This window comes from Pelophylax lessonae (genome assembly GCF_965119305.1).
Source record: "Pelophylax lessonae genome assembly, chromosome: 9".
Classification (NCBI taxonomy): Eukaryota; Metazoa; Chordata; class Amphibia; order Anura; family Ranidae; genus Pelophylax; species Pelophylax lessonae.
This window is the reverse complement of record NC_138776.1, coordinates 55,239,141-55,259,467: the sequence shown is the minus strand read 5'-3', so window position 1 is coordinate 55,259,467 and position 20,327 is coordinate 55,239,141. Positions and strand designations below refer to the sequence as shown.

The 20,327-nt window shown below is 43.8% G+C and overlaps 1 protein-coding gene across 2 annotated transcripts in view; it reads left to right on the top strand.

The window, feature by feature from the left end:
- The first annotated feature begins 592 nt into the window (after positions 1 to 592).
- The window catches only part of GFRA1 (GDNF family receptor alpha 1), a 285,945-nt gene continuing 266,210 nt past the window's right edge, over positions 593 to 20,327 (top strand). For both annotated transcript variants that reach the window (XM_082267955.1, XM_082267954.1), the window contains exon 1: positions 593 to 858. In XM_082267955.1, the coding sequence (XP_082124081.1) occupies positions 819 to 858 (40 nt within the window). In that variant the 5' untranslated portion in view covers positions 593 to 818. The remainder of the gene's footprint in view (positions 859 to 20,327) is intronic.

The following is a 20,327-nucleotide window of genomic DNA, read 5'->3' as shown; positions in this document are numbered from 1 at the left end:
TAGTCTGTACCCCCCTCTGCCCCTTCTGATGCCAGTCTGCCCCCCCCCTCCTCTAATGTCGGTCTGTAACACCTCTGCTCCTCTCTAATGCCAGTCTGCCCCCCACCCCCTCCTCTAATGTCGATCTGCTCCTCTCTGATGCCATTCCGTACCCCCCCCCCTCTCTGGCCCCTTTTGATGCCAGTCTGCCCCCCCCCTCTAATGTTAGTCTGTACCCCCCTCTGCCCCTTCTGATGCCAGTCTGTCCCCCCTGCCCCCCTAATCTTAGTCTGTACCCCTTCTGCCCCCTTCTGATGCCAGTCTGTACCCCCCTCTGCCCCCTTCTAATGCCAGTCTGTTTCCCCTCCCCTAATTTCGGTCTGTAACCCCTCTGCTCCTCTCTAATACCAGTCTGTACCCCCACCCCCTCTGATGCCAGTCTGCCCCCCCCCCCTCTAATGTCGGTCTGTAACCCCTCTGCTCCTCTCTGATGCCAGGCAGTCTGTATCCTCCTCTGCCCCCATCTTACCCTCCTGATGCCAGTCTTCACCCCCCCCCCCTGGAGTTGCCCCGCCCCCGGCCCCGCCCCTCCAGCATTCTCAGGACTCCGGGACTGGGTGCTCAGCTCGCACAGTGTACCTGGCCGGGATCGGAGGAGGTCGGTCGGTCGGTCGGTCGGAGCGGAGTGTTGGATTATCTCCCCCCTGGATTGTTGTGGATAATTGCCCTGTGTGGAGTACAGATCTGGAGCTGTGTCCCCTGGATGTGCCCGATCTCTGGATGGATGTGGATGTTGTCACCCGGGAATATTACCAACACCGACCTTCTGAGCTGTAATCATGTTCTATGCCACCCTCTACTTTCTGCTGCCTCTCATGGGTGAGTACCCGGGGAGGGGAAGGGATGGGGGACTGGTACCCAACATGTGCCAGGGGAGAGGGCAACTCTACTGGGACCATACTGACTGTGCCAGGGGAGGGGGGAAACCAGTACTGGGACCATACAGACTTTGCAAGGGAGGGGGAAACCAATACTGGAACCATACTGACTGTGCCAGGGGAGGGGGGAACAAGTACTGGGACCATACAGACTTTGCAAGGGAGGGGGAAACCAGTACTGGGACTATACAGACTGTGCCAGGGGAGAGGAGACTGGTACTGGGACCATACTGACTGTGCCAGGGGAGGGGGGAACCAGTACTGGGACCATACAGACTGTGCAAGGGAGGGGGGAATCAGTACTGGGACCATACAGACTGTGCCAGGGGAGAGGAGACTGGTACTGCGACCATACAGATTGTGCCAGGGGAGGGGGGAACCAGTACTGGTACCATACAGGGTGTGCCAGGGAATAGGGGACTGGGGCTATACAGACTGTGCAAGGGGAGAAAGTAACCAGTATACTGTGACCATACCGACTGTGCCAGGGGAGGGGGGAACCAGTACTGGGACCATACAGACTGTGCCAGAGGAGAGGAGACTGGTACTGGGACCATACAGACTGTGCCAGGGGAGAGGGGACTGGTACTGGTACCATACAGATTGTGCCAGGGAATAGGGGACTGGGAATATACAGACTGTGCAAGGGGAGAAAGTAACCAGTACTGTGACCATACCGACTGTGCCAGAGGAGAGGAGACTGGTACTGGGGCCATACAGACTGTGCCAGGGGAGAGGGGACTGGTACTGGTACCATACAGACTGTGCCAGGGAATAGGGGACTGGGACTATACAGACTGTGCAAGGGGAGAAAGTAACCAGTACTGGGACCATACAGACTGTGCCAGGGGAGAGGGGACTGGTACTGGGACCATACAGACTGTGCCAGGGGAGAGGGGACTGGTACTGGTACCATACAGACTGTGCCAGAGGAGAGGGGACCAGTACTGGTACCATACAGACTGTGCCAGGGAAGGGGGAACCAGTACTGGTACCATACAGACTGTGCCAGGGGAGAGGGGACTGATACTGGTACCATACAGACTGTGCCAGCAGAGAGGGGACCAGTATTGGTACAATACAGGCTCTGCCAGGGGAGAGTGGACTGGTACTGGTACCATGACGACTGCGCCAGAGAGAGGATCGGTACCATACAGGCTTGGCGCCAATCCACTTTATATATCCCTATGTAAAGAGGTCTGTGGCACGGATAGGAGGGAGCAATGGTACCAGTACCCACCATGTGTCAGGAGAGGGAGGACTGGTACCAGTACCATGCAGACTGGCAGCGATCCTTGGCACCAATACACTTTGTATGTAGAGATGTCTGGCAGTAATACAGACTGTGCCAGGGAGAAAAGAGAGGAAGGGTAGGGGTACAGTGCCAGGAGAGAGCAGACTGCCACTGATACAATGTAACCCTGTTCTACACAGTGCCAGGGACAGGCTGGGTAAATGTACCAGGGAGGATATCTGTGTATACACCACATATCACTGTACATCTCTATAAAAGTGGATATACACTGTGCCAGGGGCAGGCTGCCTGTAGGTATGTACTGTCATCTGACGATGTGTATCACTATAAAGCCGGGCCAGGGCACTGCACTGGTACCAGTCCCTCCATTACTGGGCTGTGCGTACATAAATACTTTCCATACCGAGAGGACCCAGGACTGCAGGATACAATGTATAAAGTCTTTGGATACAGACATTATGTTTAAAGTAGAATATACAATATCAATACTGTATACAAAATATCAGAATACAGATACAATGTATAAAGTCTCTTGATAGATTGGTAATCAATACATAACTTATCTGAATACAGATACAGCGTATCAATATATAATGCCACTGCATACAGATACGATGTATCTGGGTAGAGATACAATTTACAGTCTTCTGATACAGATACAATGTATCAGTGTATAATAAAGTCCCTTGATATGAATATAGTGTGCATAATGTATAATATCTGGATAAGAATACAAGATATTGGTGGAAAAGATATGGAATGTATTATAATACCTTGTATTAGGACATTGACATTGATAAAGGGTATCAGCACACAAAGTAGTAGGACATATATATCAGTCTGTTGATATAGATCTAATGTATCAGTAGATAAAGTCTCTGGATACAGACACAAGGCATAGTTGTATAATAAAGTCCCTGGAAACAGATATTTTGCCTTGTAGCTATCAACTATAAGTGAGATGTATAGGATGTCATATAAGGTTGTAGAAAATCAGGAGATAGGAGGTATGGAGAAAGGAGAAAGGACTTTGTATATTGTGGTTGGATGGAGATGCATAGGATGTAGAGTTGGCAGGACAGAAAAGACTTTATACATTGTGGTTGGATGGAGTTGCATAGGATGTAGCGTTGTACAGAGTTAGGGGACAAACAGGACAGAGAAAAGACTTCGTACATTGTGGTTGCATGGAGATCCATAGGATATAGCATTGTACAAAGTCAGGGAACTGGCAGGACAATGAAAGGACTTTGTATACAGTGTTGGATGGAGATCCATAGAGTATAGCGTTGTACAGAGTCAAGGGACAGGCAGGACATAGAAAAAACTTTGTACATTGTGGTTGCATGGAGATCCATAGGATGTAGTGTTGTACAAAGTCAGGGGACAGGCAGGAGAAAGAAAAGACTTTGTACACTGTGGTTGGATGGAGATCCATAGGATGTAGTGTTGTACAAAGTCAGTGAACTGACAGGACAAAGAAAGGACTTTGTACACTGTGGTTGGATGGAGATCCATAGGATGTAGCATTGTACAAAGTCAGGGAACAGGCAGGACAGAGAAAAGACTTCATACATTGTGGTTGGATGGAGATGGGGGATCTCACTTGATCTGTATGGATGAGAATACACTACACATAGAGAACATGTTTCTGTAGAGGAAACTAATCATGGATACAATGTATCTCTGTGCAAAAAATAATTAAAGAAACGTATATGCAATATTATATGGCATTTTGTACATAGAGAGTATATAATGAGTATATAATGATATACAGTATATGACATACAGGCATATATGCATTACACCACTGTATATAGTTTGATATATACAATACTGAATAAAGGGGATAAATCTATATACAATCTATCACTGTAAATAGAACCAACACAATAAATAGGGACTGAATTTGATACAGGGTATCACATCACAGTATAGGGAGTGTACAGAGAGCATATACTGACTAAATAGAGTGTAAGAAGTGTATATACTGACTATACAAGGAGAGTGTAAGGAGTGTATATACTGACTATACAGAGAAAGTGTAAGGAGTGTATATACTGACTATACAGGGAGAGTCTAAGGAGTGTATATACTGACTATACAGGGAGAGTCTAAGGAGTGTACATTATATACTGACTATACATAGAAAATGTAAGGAGTGTATATTATATACTGACTATACAGAAAAAGTGTAATGAGTGTATATACTGACTATACAGAGGAAGTGTAAGGAGTGTATATACTGCCAGTATAGAGAGTGTAAGGAGTGTATATACTGACTATACAGGGAGAGGCTAAGGAGTATGCATTATTTACTGACTATACAGAGAAAGTGTACGGAGTGTGTATACTGACAATACAGGGAGAGTCTAAGGAGTGTACATTTTATACTGACTATACATAGAAAATGTAAGGAGTGTATATTATATACTGTCTATACAGAAAAAGTGTAATGAGTGTATATACTGACTATACAGAGAAAGTGTAAGGAGTGTATATACTGCCAGTATAGAGAGCGTTAGGAGTGTATATACTGACTATACAGAGAAAGTGTAAGGAGTGTATATACTGACTATACAGGGAGAGTCTAAGGAGTGTACATTATATACTGACTATACAGAGAAAGTGTAAGGAGTGTATATACTGCCTGTATAGAGAGTGTAAGGAGTGTATATATTGATTATACAAGGAGAGTGTAAGGAGTGTACATATTGATTATACAAGGAGAGTGTAAGAAGTGTATATATTGACTATACAAGGAGAGTGTAAGGAGTTTATATATTGACTATGTATCGATTAGCACCATATGCTGACTGCTGTATGTTGTACTCTATCAGTATAGACTGTGGATGATGCATACAATGTACTGTATGTATATATAGTGATCAGGACATAGGATATCAGAGTATGCATTGATTGGATGCAGAGTATCTCTTGATAAGCCACTTGTAGACTTTGCAAACTCCCCACAAATAAACCGCATTATGGATCTGAAACATACTATTCCTGCTACAGAACAAAGCAGAACTGCCGCTGGATATTATGTATTGATAGTATGAGGATATGCAGCACTGTGTATGGAATAGATGAGAAAGAAATTTGGGATTTTATGTATGAGATCAGGATGGATTCTGATAGAAATACATACCGTATATATATATATATATATACACACACACATGTGTGGCAGCATCCAGCATCATAATGCCCTGGAAAATACAAGCAGCTACAATGTGCCATATTTTTAACAGAAAAAAAAATTAAATTAAAAAGTAAAAAAAAAGAGAGAAAAACACAGTGGACCTGTCACCTTCTCAGTAACCCTGGCCTCTTACATGCAGACATGTGAAAGGTGAGGATTTGCTATGTCATAGGGAGCACTTAGATGTACTGAGATCTACTGGTGAAGGATCCTGTATACAGAGCCTGGAAGTGGATAAATGATAACTGCTGTGTAAACAGAACGGATACAACAGATCCCTGGGTGAATCAAAGCACCTGCATACAATGCATTCTCGGGATTAAAGTAGATGAGTTTAATTGCTTTGTACGCTGTGTATCATAAACACATTCATTATTTTTTATATACTCACATTTTTTTTAATATAAACATTTTTTATTACTAAAATACGTATTTGCACCTTTCAAATTTGTTTTATTACATTTTAACAATTTATACAAGGAGATTCAGATGCAAAAATAAGAAAGTAACATCATAAAGTATGGGTATGGGGATAGTTACAGATACAAAGTATTAAAATGAATATCATGCAGTTCAAAAATAGGTATAGTAAATAAGAAAATAAGAAACATTCTAGAAAGGTTCGAATTCCAGTATAACATTGGCGTGCACCCTTTTCATCCTTTTCCCCATCTCACTGATGCAGATCTCCCGCAGCCTCTTTGGAGCCACTACCCCTGTTATAGGGTGACAACGCAAGGGCACAACTGGGAGATAGGGACAGAGCATTGTCATCCCATAACAGGAAATGCCTGAACAAGGACTTTTATGGCCGAATCACCAGGGAATATTTTAAAGAAAGCTTCAGATTAAGATAAAATATGATTTTTGAACTGACATTAAGATGTTAAAGTTTCTGTGAGATTTTGTTATTGGGTTTCCATCTACGTTAATGGGCTAGTAAAGCAAATACAAGAAACTGGATAGGATGCATGCATGGGAATTGAGTGAATTGATGCAGAGCCGGAATACAATGTATACAAAGTGATGATGGACATGTAATGTTAGTGTATAGTGTTAGCTAGTATAATATTACTGCCTGGGGGTCAGAGTCTGGGAGGGGCCCAGGCTCAGTATATAGTGTCTGCAGCTGTGTATATGGTAATGGTGGCACATTACAATAAAAAGCATGAAATTCCATGTTTGCCTATCGACAACCCCCAGTATCACTTATCCCTGACAGTAACACTCTACCTAATCCCACCACCAAACATTTACACCCAATACCTAATCCAGGCCTAAACTCAACCCTTAAATCCTTACCTGACTTAAATTACAACTTAAATAACCCCCAAACCCTAACACAAACAAATTGACCCAAAAAAGTACTTGCCTTATTGCCCAAAAATGTAACACCAAGAGGTACAAAAACAGCGTGGTCCAGGGTGCTGGGGTGCTACTAGAACCAGTTTATAGGGTATGATTGGTAGTACTGGAGTACTACAGGGATGTTCTGAAATGCATGCTTAATGCTGAATACCATAGTTGTTGAATTGTACTGGAGTACAGTTTATAGGGTATTATTGGTAGTACTGGAGTACAGTTTATAGGGTATTATTGGTAGTACTGGAGTATTTCTGAAGATGTTATGAAATGCATGCTAAGTGCAAGTGCTTTGTTGAATACCCTAGTTGATGAATTGTACTATGGTATTACTGGAACCCGTATATAGAGTATCATTGGTAATAATGGAGCATTACTGGGGATGTTTTCCAGAATACATATTAAGTGCTCAATACAGAAGTTGGTGAATGATACTGGGGGGTCTACTGGAACCAGTTTATAGGGTATTATTGGTAGTAATTGAGGATTACTGGGGATATTTTCCAGAATACATGTTAAGTGCTCAATACAGTAGTTGGTGAATGATACTGGGGGGGGGGGGGGTCTACTGGAACCAGCTTATAGGGTATTATTGGGGTAGTAATGGAGGATTACTGGGGATATTTTCCAGAATACATGTTAAGTGCTCCATACAGTAGTTGGTGAATGATACTGGGGGGGGGGGGTCTACTGGAACCAGTTTATAGGGTATTTTTGGTAGTAATGGAGCATTGCTGGGGATGTTCTGGAATACATGTTACGTGCTGAATACCATAGTTGGTAAATCGTACTGGGGGGGGTCGACAGGAGCCAGTTTATAGAGTAATTTCTGGTAGTAATAAAGCATTATTAGGGATGTTTTGGAACACATGTTGAGTGCTGAATATCAATCCCATAGTTGGTGAGCAGTACTGGGGTACTATTAGAGCTGGGTTCTAGGGTAATAATGTAGTTGGTGTGTATTATTGGTACATTACTGGGGCAGTTATGTAGCACTGGGTACCAGTACCATAGTTGCTGAAATGACTGGGGTGTACTGGAATCAGCTTAGAGTATTACACTGTTGTTGGAGTCAGTAATGAGACTTTAGTGGTCAGAGGGAGGGGTATTACTGTAAGACAGTATGGTGGAATACAGTGTGCATTGAGGAGTAATTATGTAGAGCTTTCGCAGTGTACAATACATACTGACATACATAGACAGACAGAGCGTAGCTTTGCATTGTGCAAGTTCCTGCAGCTTGCACAATCACCTTCAGGCCCTGCAGAGAAGTTCATGGCCTGTGCAACCACTGTGTGCTCCCCCTGTCCCATATTCCACCCATTTGGTGACTGAGGAAGGGGTTCTAGGTGCTTGGAGTCAGGCAGGCACAGAGGGTGGAATTATTACAGCCACACTACACAGTGTTAGGTAGAGTTTAAAGCAGAATGGAGTGGCTGCTGGGTTATAGATGAGATATGAAGAGAATTATCCAACCCTTAGTATGGGGGGCAGCAATAGAATTGCCAGGGAACGTGAAGCACACCAAGGATTCCTCAGAAGGGTCCAAAGCTTTATTCACATCGTCACATGGTACACATACGGCAATGTTTCGGAGCCACATAGGGCTACTTTGGCAGGCAAAGGCTGCAGAGAAGTGGCTCCAAGGGAAAGGCTGCAGAGAAGTGGCTCCAATGGAAAGGCTGCAGTCAGAGAAGTGGCTCCCAGGGAAAGGCTGCAGAGAAGTGGCTCCAAGGGAAAGGCTGCAGAAAAGTGGCTCCCAGGGAAAGGCTGCAGAGAAGTGGCTCCCAGTGAAAGGCTGCAGAGAAGTGAATAAATATCAGGAGGAGAGCGGCTGTGGATTCTGTATATCACAAATGGGGGGCGCTGTGTGGAAGGAGACTGCACTATGTCACCAGCACATTTTGGAATTTCCACTTTGGTCTAATGACTTTCAGCCCCTTAAAAGTTGTTTGTCTAGTTTTAGGCCAAGTGTGACCAATGGATGTTGGCTCAAGTATCCAAAATCACAAAGTCTTTCCTCAGGAGTGATGGGGGGGCCACATAATTGTGCATTCATGAGTAATGCAGAGACAAGGTCCATTGCAACCAAGGCAGAAAGGACTTCAGGTTTGGCCCTTTAAGGCCCCCTCCTGCTGAAGCACCCAAGGTGGCCTCTTTCTACCCCTAGGCCCATCACTGGTCAGAGGAATTGTCAGGGGTCTGATTGATGGTTTTGTGGGGAAACACAGAAAGTTCTTATTTTAGACACTTTGATAACTTATTTGGAGTTTTTTTTTTTTTTTGCCTTTGGCTCTGTAGATACCACCCCATGGTGTTTCCCCCCTCAAATAGCAGGCAATGTGGGCTGTGCCACACTTACCAATCACATTCAAACACCATCAAACCATAAAGTTACTTTCACCATGATGCAAGCATTGCATCGTATTTACATCAACTTTTATTACTGTTCATGTCAAAGTCTTATACTATTAAATTTTACTAGTTTAGTGATATATGGCTATAACCTTTATACAGCTACAGTATATTTTATAGGCAGTGGCAAGCACAAATGACATGACCTGCTAATTGTTAGATTTCTATGGACTTTGTGTGTTTTTAAGCCTTAGGAGCTCTTACTGTGAATACACCGATATTCCTTTTGAGTTTTCCTTGACATTACCAATCTGCTGTAATATGGTCAGTGATCACCAGGGGTCACTATAAGCAGTGTCCAGCATGTGAAATGCTTGGGATGGACATGGGACAACGCATGGACCTGTGTGCATGGCATGTGTCAGTATTAGCATTGCCTTTCTCCCTATTCAAAGGTAAGACAAATGCGGCCTAAAGTGGTGTAGGAGGTCAGAAAGAGGTCAGAGGTACACGGGAAGGATCCCAAACTTATCTCAAATGCAAGTCATCCACTCCTGAAAGCACGCAGCTTTAGTCCATCCACACAGGGCTTGAGTCAAAAACAATACTGATGTGTGATTTTGGGGTGACAGGTGAACAAGCCTCTGACATATGGGGGGAGGGGGGGTGACAGGTGAGTGAGTTTTTGACATATAGGGGAGTAAAGGGGTGACAGGTGAACAGGTCTCATACATACAGGGGGGGACAGGTGAACAGGTCTCATACATACAGGGGGGACATGTGAACTGGTCTCAGACCTACAGGGGGTGACAGGTGAACAGGTCTCACACATACAGGGGGTGGCAGGTAAACAATCCTCTGACATACAGGGGGTGACAGGTAAACAATCCTCTGACATACAAGGGAGTGACAGGTAAATGATCCTCTGACATACAGGGGGTGAAAGGTAAACAATCCTCTGACATACAGGGGGTGACAGGTAAACAATCCTCTTACATACAAGGGGGTGACAAGTAAATGATCCTCTGACATACAAGGGGTGACAGGTAAACAATCCTCTGACATACAAGGGGGTGACAAGTAAATGATCCTCTGACATACAGGGGGTGATAAATGAACAATCCTCTGACATATAAGGGGGTGACAGGTGACCAATCATCTGACATACAGGGGGTGACAGGTGAACAGGTCTCAAACACACAGGGGGTGACAGGTGAACAATCCTCTGACATACAGGGTATAACAGGTGAACAGTCCTCTGACATACAGGGGGTGATAAATAAACAATCCTCTGACATATAAGGGGGTGACAGGTGACCAATCATCTGATATACAGGGGGTGACCGGTGAACGATCCTCTGACATACAGGGGGTGACCGGTGAGGAATCCTCTGACATACAGGGGGTGACAGGTGAACGATCCTCTGACATACAGGGGCTGACAGGTGAACAATCTTCTGACATACAGGGGGTGACAGGTAAATGATCCTCTGACATACAGGGGGTGATAGGTGAACGATCCTCTGACATACAGGGGGGTGACAAGTAAATGATCCTCTGACATACAGGGGGTGATAAATGAACAATCCTCTGACATATAAGGGGGTGACAGGTGACCAATCATCTGACATACAGGGGGTGACAGGTGAACAGGTCTCAAACATACAGGGGGTGACAGGTGAACAATCCTCTGACATACAGGGGATAACAGGTGAACAGTCCTCTGACATACAGGGGGTGATAAATAAACAATCCTCTGACATATAAGGGGGTGACAGGTGACCAATCATCTGATATACAGGGGGTGACCGGTGAACGATCCTCTGACATACAGGGGGTGACCGGTGAGGAATCCTCTGACATACAGGGGGTGACAGGTGAACGATCCTCTGACATACAGGGGCTGACAGGTGAACAATCTTCTGACATACAGGGGGTGACAGGTAAATGATCCTCTGACATACAGGGGGTGACAGGTGAACGATCCTCTGACATACATGGGGTGACAGCTGAACGATCCTCTGACATACAGGGGGTGATAAATGAACGATCTGTGACATACAGGGGGTGATAAATGAACGATCCTCTGACATACAGGGGGTGACAGGTGAACGATCCTCTGACATACAGGGGGTGACAGGTGAATGATCCTCTGACATACAGGGGGTGATAGATGAACGATCCTCTGACATACAGGGGGTGATAAATGAACGATCCTCTGACATACAGGGGGTGATAAATGAACGATCCTCTGACATACAGGGGGTGATAAATGAACGATCCTCTGACATACAGGGGGTGACCGGTGAACGATCCTTTGACATACAGGGGGTGACCGGTGAATTATTCTCTGACATACAAGGGATGACAGGTCAATCCTCTGACATACAGTAGGTGATAGATGAACGATCCTCTGACATACAGGGGCTGACCGGTGAACGATCCTCTGACATACAGGGGGTGATAGATGATGAGCTTTTGGAATACGGACAGGTGATTACCTCTTTGCAGATATGGACAGCTGGCACGGGTCAGCAGACCTATTATAATACAGATAACACATGACTTTATGTGAATGAATCTCCTGTCCTCACACAGAACATGGACTGACTGGCTCCTGAACTCTTTAGAAGTTTCTGGTAGAGATGAGGGAATCACATCAAATGGTGAATTGGACAGATCTGATCTTGTCCATACAATCCCAGTATCCCTCTCCTGTGTATGTGCCGGTAGATTGGATGGATTCGGGGCCATTTTACCGAATAGGCACACTGGGCAGTTGCCCGGGGGCCCCACTTGCCCTGGGGCCCCCACTTGCCCAGCGACTCAGCCCCAGCCAAGCATTAGTCCCAAATCCCATATTCATACTGCCAAACTTAGAAGGTGGGGAGTGCACCTTGGCCCTGTGCTGCTGTCAGGCCATTTGGGCTGTGGAGGGGGAGCCCACAAATGCAAGAATGCCTGTCCGCCTCCACGGGAACATGCACACAAAGGACAGTTGAGTCTGACTCCCGTCGTCCGTGTGTGTGTTCACCGGACCCAGCCACCGAACCTGGAAGCTGTCATTAGCCTGGAACTGCTGTACCAATAAATATCGCCTTATCAATAATTTCCATTTTTATTCTTGTGAGTGATTGTGTAGACAGGGCCCCAGTGCACTGCATTGCCTGGGCCCTTTGATGCTCTTAAGATGGCACTGGATGGATTTGCAGAGGATCACACAATCCCTGAAGATGGCGGGTCCCCCGAATCTCTGGACAGTGAAGGAGAGGTTTGTGGAAGGTCCATAGCCAATCCGAGGGAATGATATTCTAATCAGGATGGAGAGAACATTCCCAATGGGCAGAATCTGAACCGAAATTACCTGATAAATATTCATCTTCTCACTGCACAGTTTAATAGTTATCCTAGAAGGCACATTTATCTTTTTATGTGAGGAAGTCTGCCAGGCCAGGCGCTGCGTGTTCAGCATGGGACGGAGAAGTGCTGGAAGGAAGGATCCCAATGATGACTTATTTACCAAATCTAAAATGTAGGAATCCTAATCCAGGACAGACAGCAACGTCAGTCACTGCAATTTATGATTTGTGTCCTTCTTACTGTTAATCCTACCAGTAGATCCAATTATTCAGAACATTTTTCAGCAGGGTGACAACGCTGTTTATTCTGCATTGAAATTCCTGCAGTGTTGTCACCATATGGGCTCAAAATTTTACTTTTAAGTGACACTAAACAAAATCCTTATTCTCCAAAAAATAATCCATAAACATCGATTACTTAATGGCCCTATAACCTATTTTTCATTTTTCTTATTTTGTTTTTCTTACTCCTTGGAACAATCTCTGAGCCCTCAAACCTCTCATTTCCCCCCTCACTTTCATTTGTTTGGAAAAAGCAGTTGCGGCCATGTGTATTGCTCTATGCATACTACTAATCCCATAGCACCTAGTCCATCTCAGCCGTGTTCCTACATAGAGTGGGACCATGGGAAATAAACGCAGCCACCCTCTAATGGGAAGTCAGATCACGGGAGGGGAAAAAAAGGAAGTTGGGGGATATGGAGGAGGATGAGGACAATAGTACTTGAAAAGATTTTTTAAGTCAGAATGTGGCATCATTTTAAGCAAATAAACAAATTAAAGCCCAACTCATTGACGAGCTAATCGTTGTTGGACCCCAATCCCCCAGCAGTGTTATAGGGTTTGTAATTGTAATCCCTGTAATTGTCACTTTTTCTGGACAGCTTGGCCTACATGTTTATGTAGTGAAAAATACAAAAATATTTATATAAATATAGATATATAGATATAGATAGATATAAGATATATAGATATATATATATATATATATATATATATATATATATATATATATAGATATATATAGATATATAGATATATAGATATAATTATATATGAAAAAAGATTAATATTTATATATATATATATATATATATATATATATATATATATATATATATATATGAAAAAAATATATAATAATATGCTGAATAAATATTTTATATATATATAGTATTAGCCCCATACAGCTAACAGAATACAGAATAGTGACCCTTGCAACAAATTTATGATCAAGAGGTTTGCTCAGCTGCAGTTTTGCTATCATACATTTTGAGACCCAACAGAAAATAATAAAAACCGAGAAAAAATTATGGTTATAGTATGACCTGCCAGAACAACCTCTAAGATATTGAATTCCTATCTGACATATTATCACCCCTTTTGATAATTTTTATTACTAATATCAGCTATTTTGTGATTACAAATATTTCCCCTTCCCTTGTATTATTTGCAGAGTTTGTATTATTATTAGATTGTACAGATTGCAGAGTTTGTATTATTATTAGATTGTACAGATTGCAGAGTTGTTCTAATCCAGGTGACACATATATAAAAGGTGTTTCTGATCCTTCAGCTAGAGGGCGCTACAGACCAATCTGCCATCCATAGGCAGGGAAAATCGCAGAGGTGCATAGTATACAGGTCAGGCAATGTGCAGCCTCGGTGATGGATCTGTCTAGGGAACCTATAGCATACTTCCGAATAGATTTATTATTTTTATATATGTCGCGTGTTTAAATTCTGTTTCTTTACAGCATGAGCTGCACCTGGTTGTCCCTGTACAGATCCATTTCCCGGCATTCATAGTTTCAGGGATAATGCAATGCTGCTGGAAGCTTTCCTTTAACCACCTCTGGACCAGAAGATTTACCCCCTTAATGACCAGGCCATTTTTTGCGATTCGGCACTGCGTTACTTTAACAGAAAATTGCACGGTCGTGCGATGCTGTACCCAAATAAAATTAATATCCTTTTTTTTCCCACAAATAGAGCTTTCTTTTGGTGATATTTGATCACCTGTGCAATTCTTATTTTTTGCGCTATCAACAAAAAAAGAGCGACAATTCTGAAAAAAAAAAAAAAATATTTTTTTACATTCTGCTATATAACATTCCCAAAAAAAAAAATTTAAGAATCAAAATTTTCATCCTTTTAGGCCAATTTGTATTCTGCTACATATTTTTGATAAAACAAATCCCAATAAGCATATTTTGATTGGTTTGCGCAAAAGTTATTGTGTCTACAAACTAGGTGAAAGATTTATGTCATTTTTATTTATTTTTATTTTTTTTACTAGTAATGGCGGCGATCTGCGATTATTAGTGGGACTGCGACATTGCGGCGGACAGATTGGACCCCTAACTGACATTGTTTACACTTTTGGGGGTACCAGTGACATTACTACTTTAATCAGTGCTAAAAATATGCACGGTTACTGTAATAATGACACTGGCAGAGAAGGGGTTAACCCAGGGGTGATCAAAAGGTTAGGTGTGAGCCTAGGGGAGTGTTTTCTAACTGTGGGGGGAGGGGCTTGTGAAATGATCATAGAGACATGTGATCCTATATAGAAGGACCACAGGCGCTCTGTGATCATTTCAGAGACAACAACGGTCTTCTGTGTTTACAACAGCTGACCATCGTCCTCTCTCAGTGGGGAGCAATCGCGGGTGCCCGGCATCCCCGCTGACCCAGGAGCGCTCCTGCGAACCGATGTACCCATACGTAGGTTCGGGCAGCCGACCCGGCCTGCCGCAGTATATCTGCGGCGGGTGGGCAGTCGACAAGAGGTTAAAGACCTGGTTGTCCCCATTCATCATACAGATCCTTTTACCGGCACTCATAGGGCTTGATTTACTTAAGACAATTAGACAGTGCACTTTGCAAAGTGCAGTTGCTCTAGAGCTTAGGAAACAAGGCACTACAAGAAAACAAGAGAAGGGCGCACCGACCTTGTGCATTACCACTTAAAAGTTTATTAAAAGCAAAGAAGGGTAGCGTACACTATACTCACAAACGTAGCATATGAACAAGCATATAGGAAATGGGCACCGCTCGATTCCAGGACACTTCTCTACTGCTGGATAGCGTGATGGCGTCCTCAAAACCTGATGTGGCTTAAGCGTTTCGAGGGAGGACCCTCTTCCTCCAAGCCAAAATCGCAGTGGCTCTGAGGAAGAGGGTCCTCCCTCGAAACGCGTAAGCCACATCAGGTTTTGAGGACGCCATCACGCTATCCAGCAGTAGAGAAGTGTCCTGGAAGCGAGCGGTGCCCATTTCCTATATGCTGGTTCATATGCTACGTTTGTGAGTATATTGTACGCTACCCTTCTTTGATTTTAATAAACTTTTAAGTGGTAATGCACAAGGTCGGTGCGCCCTTCTCTTGTTGTTTTCTTGTAGTGCCTTTTGGATACCCTTGGTCCTGAGGGGGGCAGCAAGACCACTTCTTTTGTGTCATAAAACCGCCTAGAAGATTCACCTTCCCGCATACCACTTGAGCGCAGGAGAGATATTGTTGTTCTTAGGAAACAAGGTAAAGCTTCACTTTGCAAAGAATACCCAATCACATGCAAGGAAAATGAAAAAAAAAAAAGTGGAGTTACACTTTAAGGAAGGTGGCCTATGACTGCGCGCGTGTGCACGTATGACCCCCAGAATGATATTGCATCATGCATTTTAAGAATGTGTGATAGGCCTCCTGCCCAAGGTCTATCTCTGGCCCTGGGAGAGTGGTAGCACTCTGAGCCAATTAGACTTTGCAGATTTTTGCAGTGCTGTCAGTCTAACACAGTGAACTCTCTTACAAGAGGAGTGTGAAATTGAGCTCATTATTATGCTGCATGCCCCTTTATTGTCAGCAGTGATACTGCTGTATTCCTTGATTGTGATAGTACTGTTTATGCAGTGTGATGGGGAAGGAGGGGGGATTATAGAAACAGATGAATAGAGGAGTAAATATTTTTTCAGGCAGCATAGTCCCCTTGTATGTATTTATTTCGCTGTTGGACCGAAGCTCCGCTTGTCTACGTCTCATGGACGTTTCCTATTGACATGGATAAGTACGGGTGATTTTGTGCATTTTTATACTTTCCTGGCTTTGGTTGGAAGGTGCAATAGGTTAAAACAAACAAACAAAAAAAGAGATGAAAATAACACATTGTTGTTGAATAGTTTCATCTGTGTGTTCGCACAATACTTGGCACATTGTAATACATAATAAATACAAGAAAAAAGGAGAAAAGGAAAAAAAACATTTTAATTTGTATTTGTGTTTCATCTTACGTATTGATCCTGACGCTCGTTGCAAAGCGAGACGGATTGTTTCCAAACATTTCATTTGACTTAACAACCTGAATCAGAAAATTGTGTTTTGGCTAATAACAGATATTTACTAACAATGATTTCAGTTTGCTACATACGATATACACGCTGTTGCTGTTTTTCAAATAATACAAAAAGAAAATCAATGGCTTCCAAATTCTTCAAAAAGTCTGCGGAAAACAGACTATAAGGCCCTGTTCCCATATAGGCGTTTCGGATCGCGGGCAGAATCGCCGCAAATTTGCCTTCGATTCCAAACCATTGCAAGTCGGGGGGCGCTTGAGCGATTCCCATGATTGCAATGGCACCCCAAAAGCAGCACAATTTTGCCGCGATTGTCGCCCGACCAATCGCGGGTAAAATCGTGCAAACAGAATGGCGGGACGCCTGGCGCCCAAAAGAAGTACAAGAACTTCAGACGTCCCGCGATTCTGTTTGCGCGATTTTGCCGCCATTCGTCAGACGACAATGGCGGCAAAAATCGCACCGTGTTTGGGGTGCCATTGTTAGTCACGGGAATCGCTCGGGCATCCCACGACTTGTAATGGATCGGAATTGCGGGCAGAATTGCCGCGATTCTGCCTTCGATTCCGAACCATTGCAGGTCGCGGGACGCTTGAACAATTCCCGTGACTTGCGATGGCACCCCAAATGCGGCACAATTTTGCTGCAATTGTCGCCCGACCATAAATCGTGCAAACAGAATCGCGGGACGCCTGACGCCCAAAAGAAGTACAAGAACTTCAGGCGTCCTGCGATTCTGTTTGCGCAATTTTACCGCCATTCGTCAGACGACAATGGCGGCAAAATCACACCGCGTTTTGGGGTGCCATTGTAAGTCACGGGAATCGCTTGGGCGTCCCGCGACTTGTAATGGTGCAGAATTGCCGCAATTCTGCCCCAATCCGAAATGCCTATATTATTATCACTATTCAGGATTTATATAGCGCCAGCAGTTTACGTAGCGCTTTACAATATAACAGGGAGACAATACAGTTACAATAAAATACAAGAGGATAAAGAGGGCCCTGCTCAGAAGAAGAAGAGCTTACAATCTAATGGATATATGTGAACAAAGCCTAACAGGGGTGTCAAACTCAATTTCATGGTGGACCACATCAGCATTATGGTTGCCCTCAAAGGACCGGTTGCATCTGTAAGACTAGATGTCCAGAGCATCCCACCCCCCTTACATCAGATGTCAAGAGCTCCCCCCCCCCCACCATCAGAAGTCATGAGTCCCCCACACTCCCTTACATCACAGGGCACCCCCCTTATCATGTGCTGCTGCCAGTAAGACGCTAGGAGTGGAGCTTGAAGTAGAAAGTGCAGGGTCTGGAGAAGGACCAGGGGAAGGTGGAGTCAGCTGCTAGAGTCTGCTGAATACTTGGACCGGGGGAGGCGGAGACTAGGGCGTGCCACAGAGAGTTGCAGGATCTCTAGGAGCAGTTCTGTCCTCCTCTCTGCTACTGACTGCTGAGACAATGTGGGGGATTGTACATGAGCCTCTGAGAAGCGCAAGATCTGGCAGAGGAGCTCTGTCCTCTTCTCTGCTGCCAACTGCTAAAACATGGTGGGGACAGAGATGAGGGGATGCCGTAGCTGCAGAAGAGGTGTGAGGGCCACATAAAAATGGCTTGGTGGGCCGGATTCAGGCCCCCGGGTCTTTTGTTTGACACCCGTGGACTATAAGGATTAGGGATCGACAGTATGTAAGATAGGGATGTTAGATTGTAAGCTCCTTGAGGACCGGGACTGATGTAAATGTGTAATATGTAAGGCGCTGTGTAAATTGTCAGTGCTAAATAAATGTCTGTAATACAAAAAATAAATACAACAAAATGAATCTACCGGAGCTGTGCCCCGATTCAGATCTTTATTATAGAAAACACAATTAAAACAGCAGGGTTTGTTAACATCACATTAAAATTTAAGTCCGCTCTGCGTCCCACATCCAATAAAATTATATATGGTTCATATTTATCTCTGAATGCAAGAGCGTATAAAAAGATTTCTACACAAAAATCACATAGGGGTTGATTTACTAAAGGCAAATAGGCTCTGCACTTTGCAAGTGCAGTTGCACTCCGCAAGGGAATTTGCTCCAGAGCTTAGTAAAAGAGGAGGAGCTCTGCTGACTTTCATCATCCAACCGTGTGCAAGCAAAAATTGTTTGTTTTTTTTTGTTTTTTTGGGGAGTTTTTTATTTAAAAAAAAAAGATTTTAATGAGTAAAAGAAATAAAACATTTGTTTTTTGTTTTTAATTTTCCTTGCATGTGATTGGGTATCCTTTATAAAGTGAGGCTTCCCCCCATTTATGCCTGTTCGGCCTTTTTGCACTGCAATGTACTGAGGGCTGCAAAGGGCATTCTGCGCCCTGATTGGGTAAAGCGGGAGGGGGGGTGTGGACCTGCCAGGTAGGCTGTACGGGGGCCCCGTGATTTCTAACAGCAGCCCTGAGGACACTGCATTAAAGCGGTATTAAACCCAAAAGCAAATTTTTTTTATATTTCAGCTTGCCAATTCTTAGATGTGATGGCTGCATTAGTTTCCTTTTTAGGCTTTCTTCCCTCTGTTTTCATCTAGTGATCCAGCCAGCAAGTCTGTTGTTTTTCCAAGCACAAGCTCTCTAGCAGAATGTATTCATTTACATGGATGAGACAAACCATATAACACTGGCAGGGGTGCGCACAATGATCAACTTGTATTTATTCATGCAAAACATTTATCACAAAAGAAAAAAAACTGTTTGCTTTAACTGATTATAAATTGTCAGCTGGAGTTTGGCTTTAATTTGTTAGTGTATCTAAATCTGCTAATACATTTAACACAGGGCTTGACGAATTTGCTTTGAATATAGGAGCAAAAAGTTAGGAGCCAGTTCTTTTTAACTAACAAATCTTACGGATTTAACATCTCTCCAAAGGCGAACTTATCCTTTCACCCTTTCACAGCCAGAGAAATTTTTTGCATTCTCGGCACGTTTAAAAAATAATTTTAGGCCTGAAGATTACATAAAACCCCCAAACATATATTTTCTAAAAGCAGACACCCAAGAGCAGGGGTCTCCAAACTTTTTAAACAAAGGGCCAGTTTACTGTCCTTCAGCCTTTAGAGGGGCCCAGACTAAGGCCAGTGGGAGTAAAAAATGTCCCGTAATTAGTGGGAGTAAACACTCTCCCATCATTGGTTTTACCAGGAGGAATAGTGCCCCATGGTTGTTATCAATGGGAAGAAATAGCACCCCATTACTGCTGTCAGTTGGAGGAATAGTGCCCCATCATTGGTATTAGTAGGAGGAACAGTGCCCTATCAATGATGTCAGTGGGAGGAATAGTGTCCCATCAATGGTGTCAGTTGGAGGAATAGTTCCCCATCATTGGTCTGAGTAGGAGGAACAGTGCCCCATCAATGGTGTCAGTTGGAGGAATAGTGCCCCATCATTGGTATCAGTTGGAGGAATAGTGCCCCATCATTGGTGTCAGTGGGAGGAATAATGCCCCATCATTGGTGTCAGTGGGAGGAATAGTTCCCCATCATTAGTATC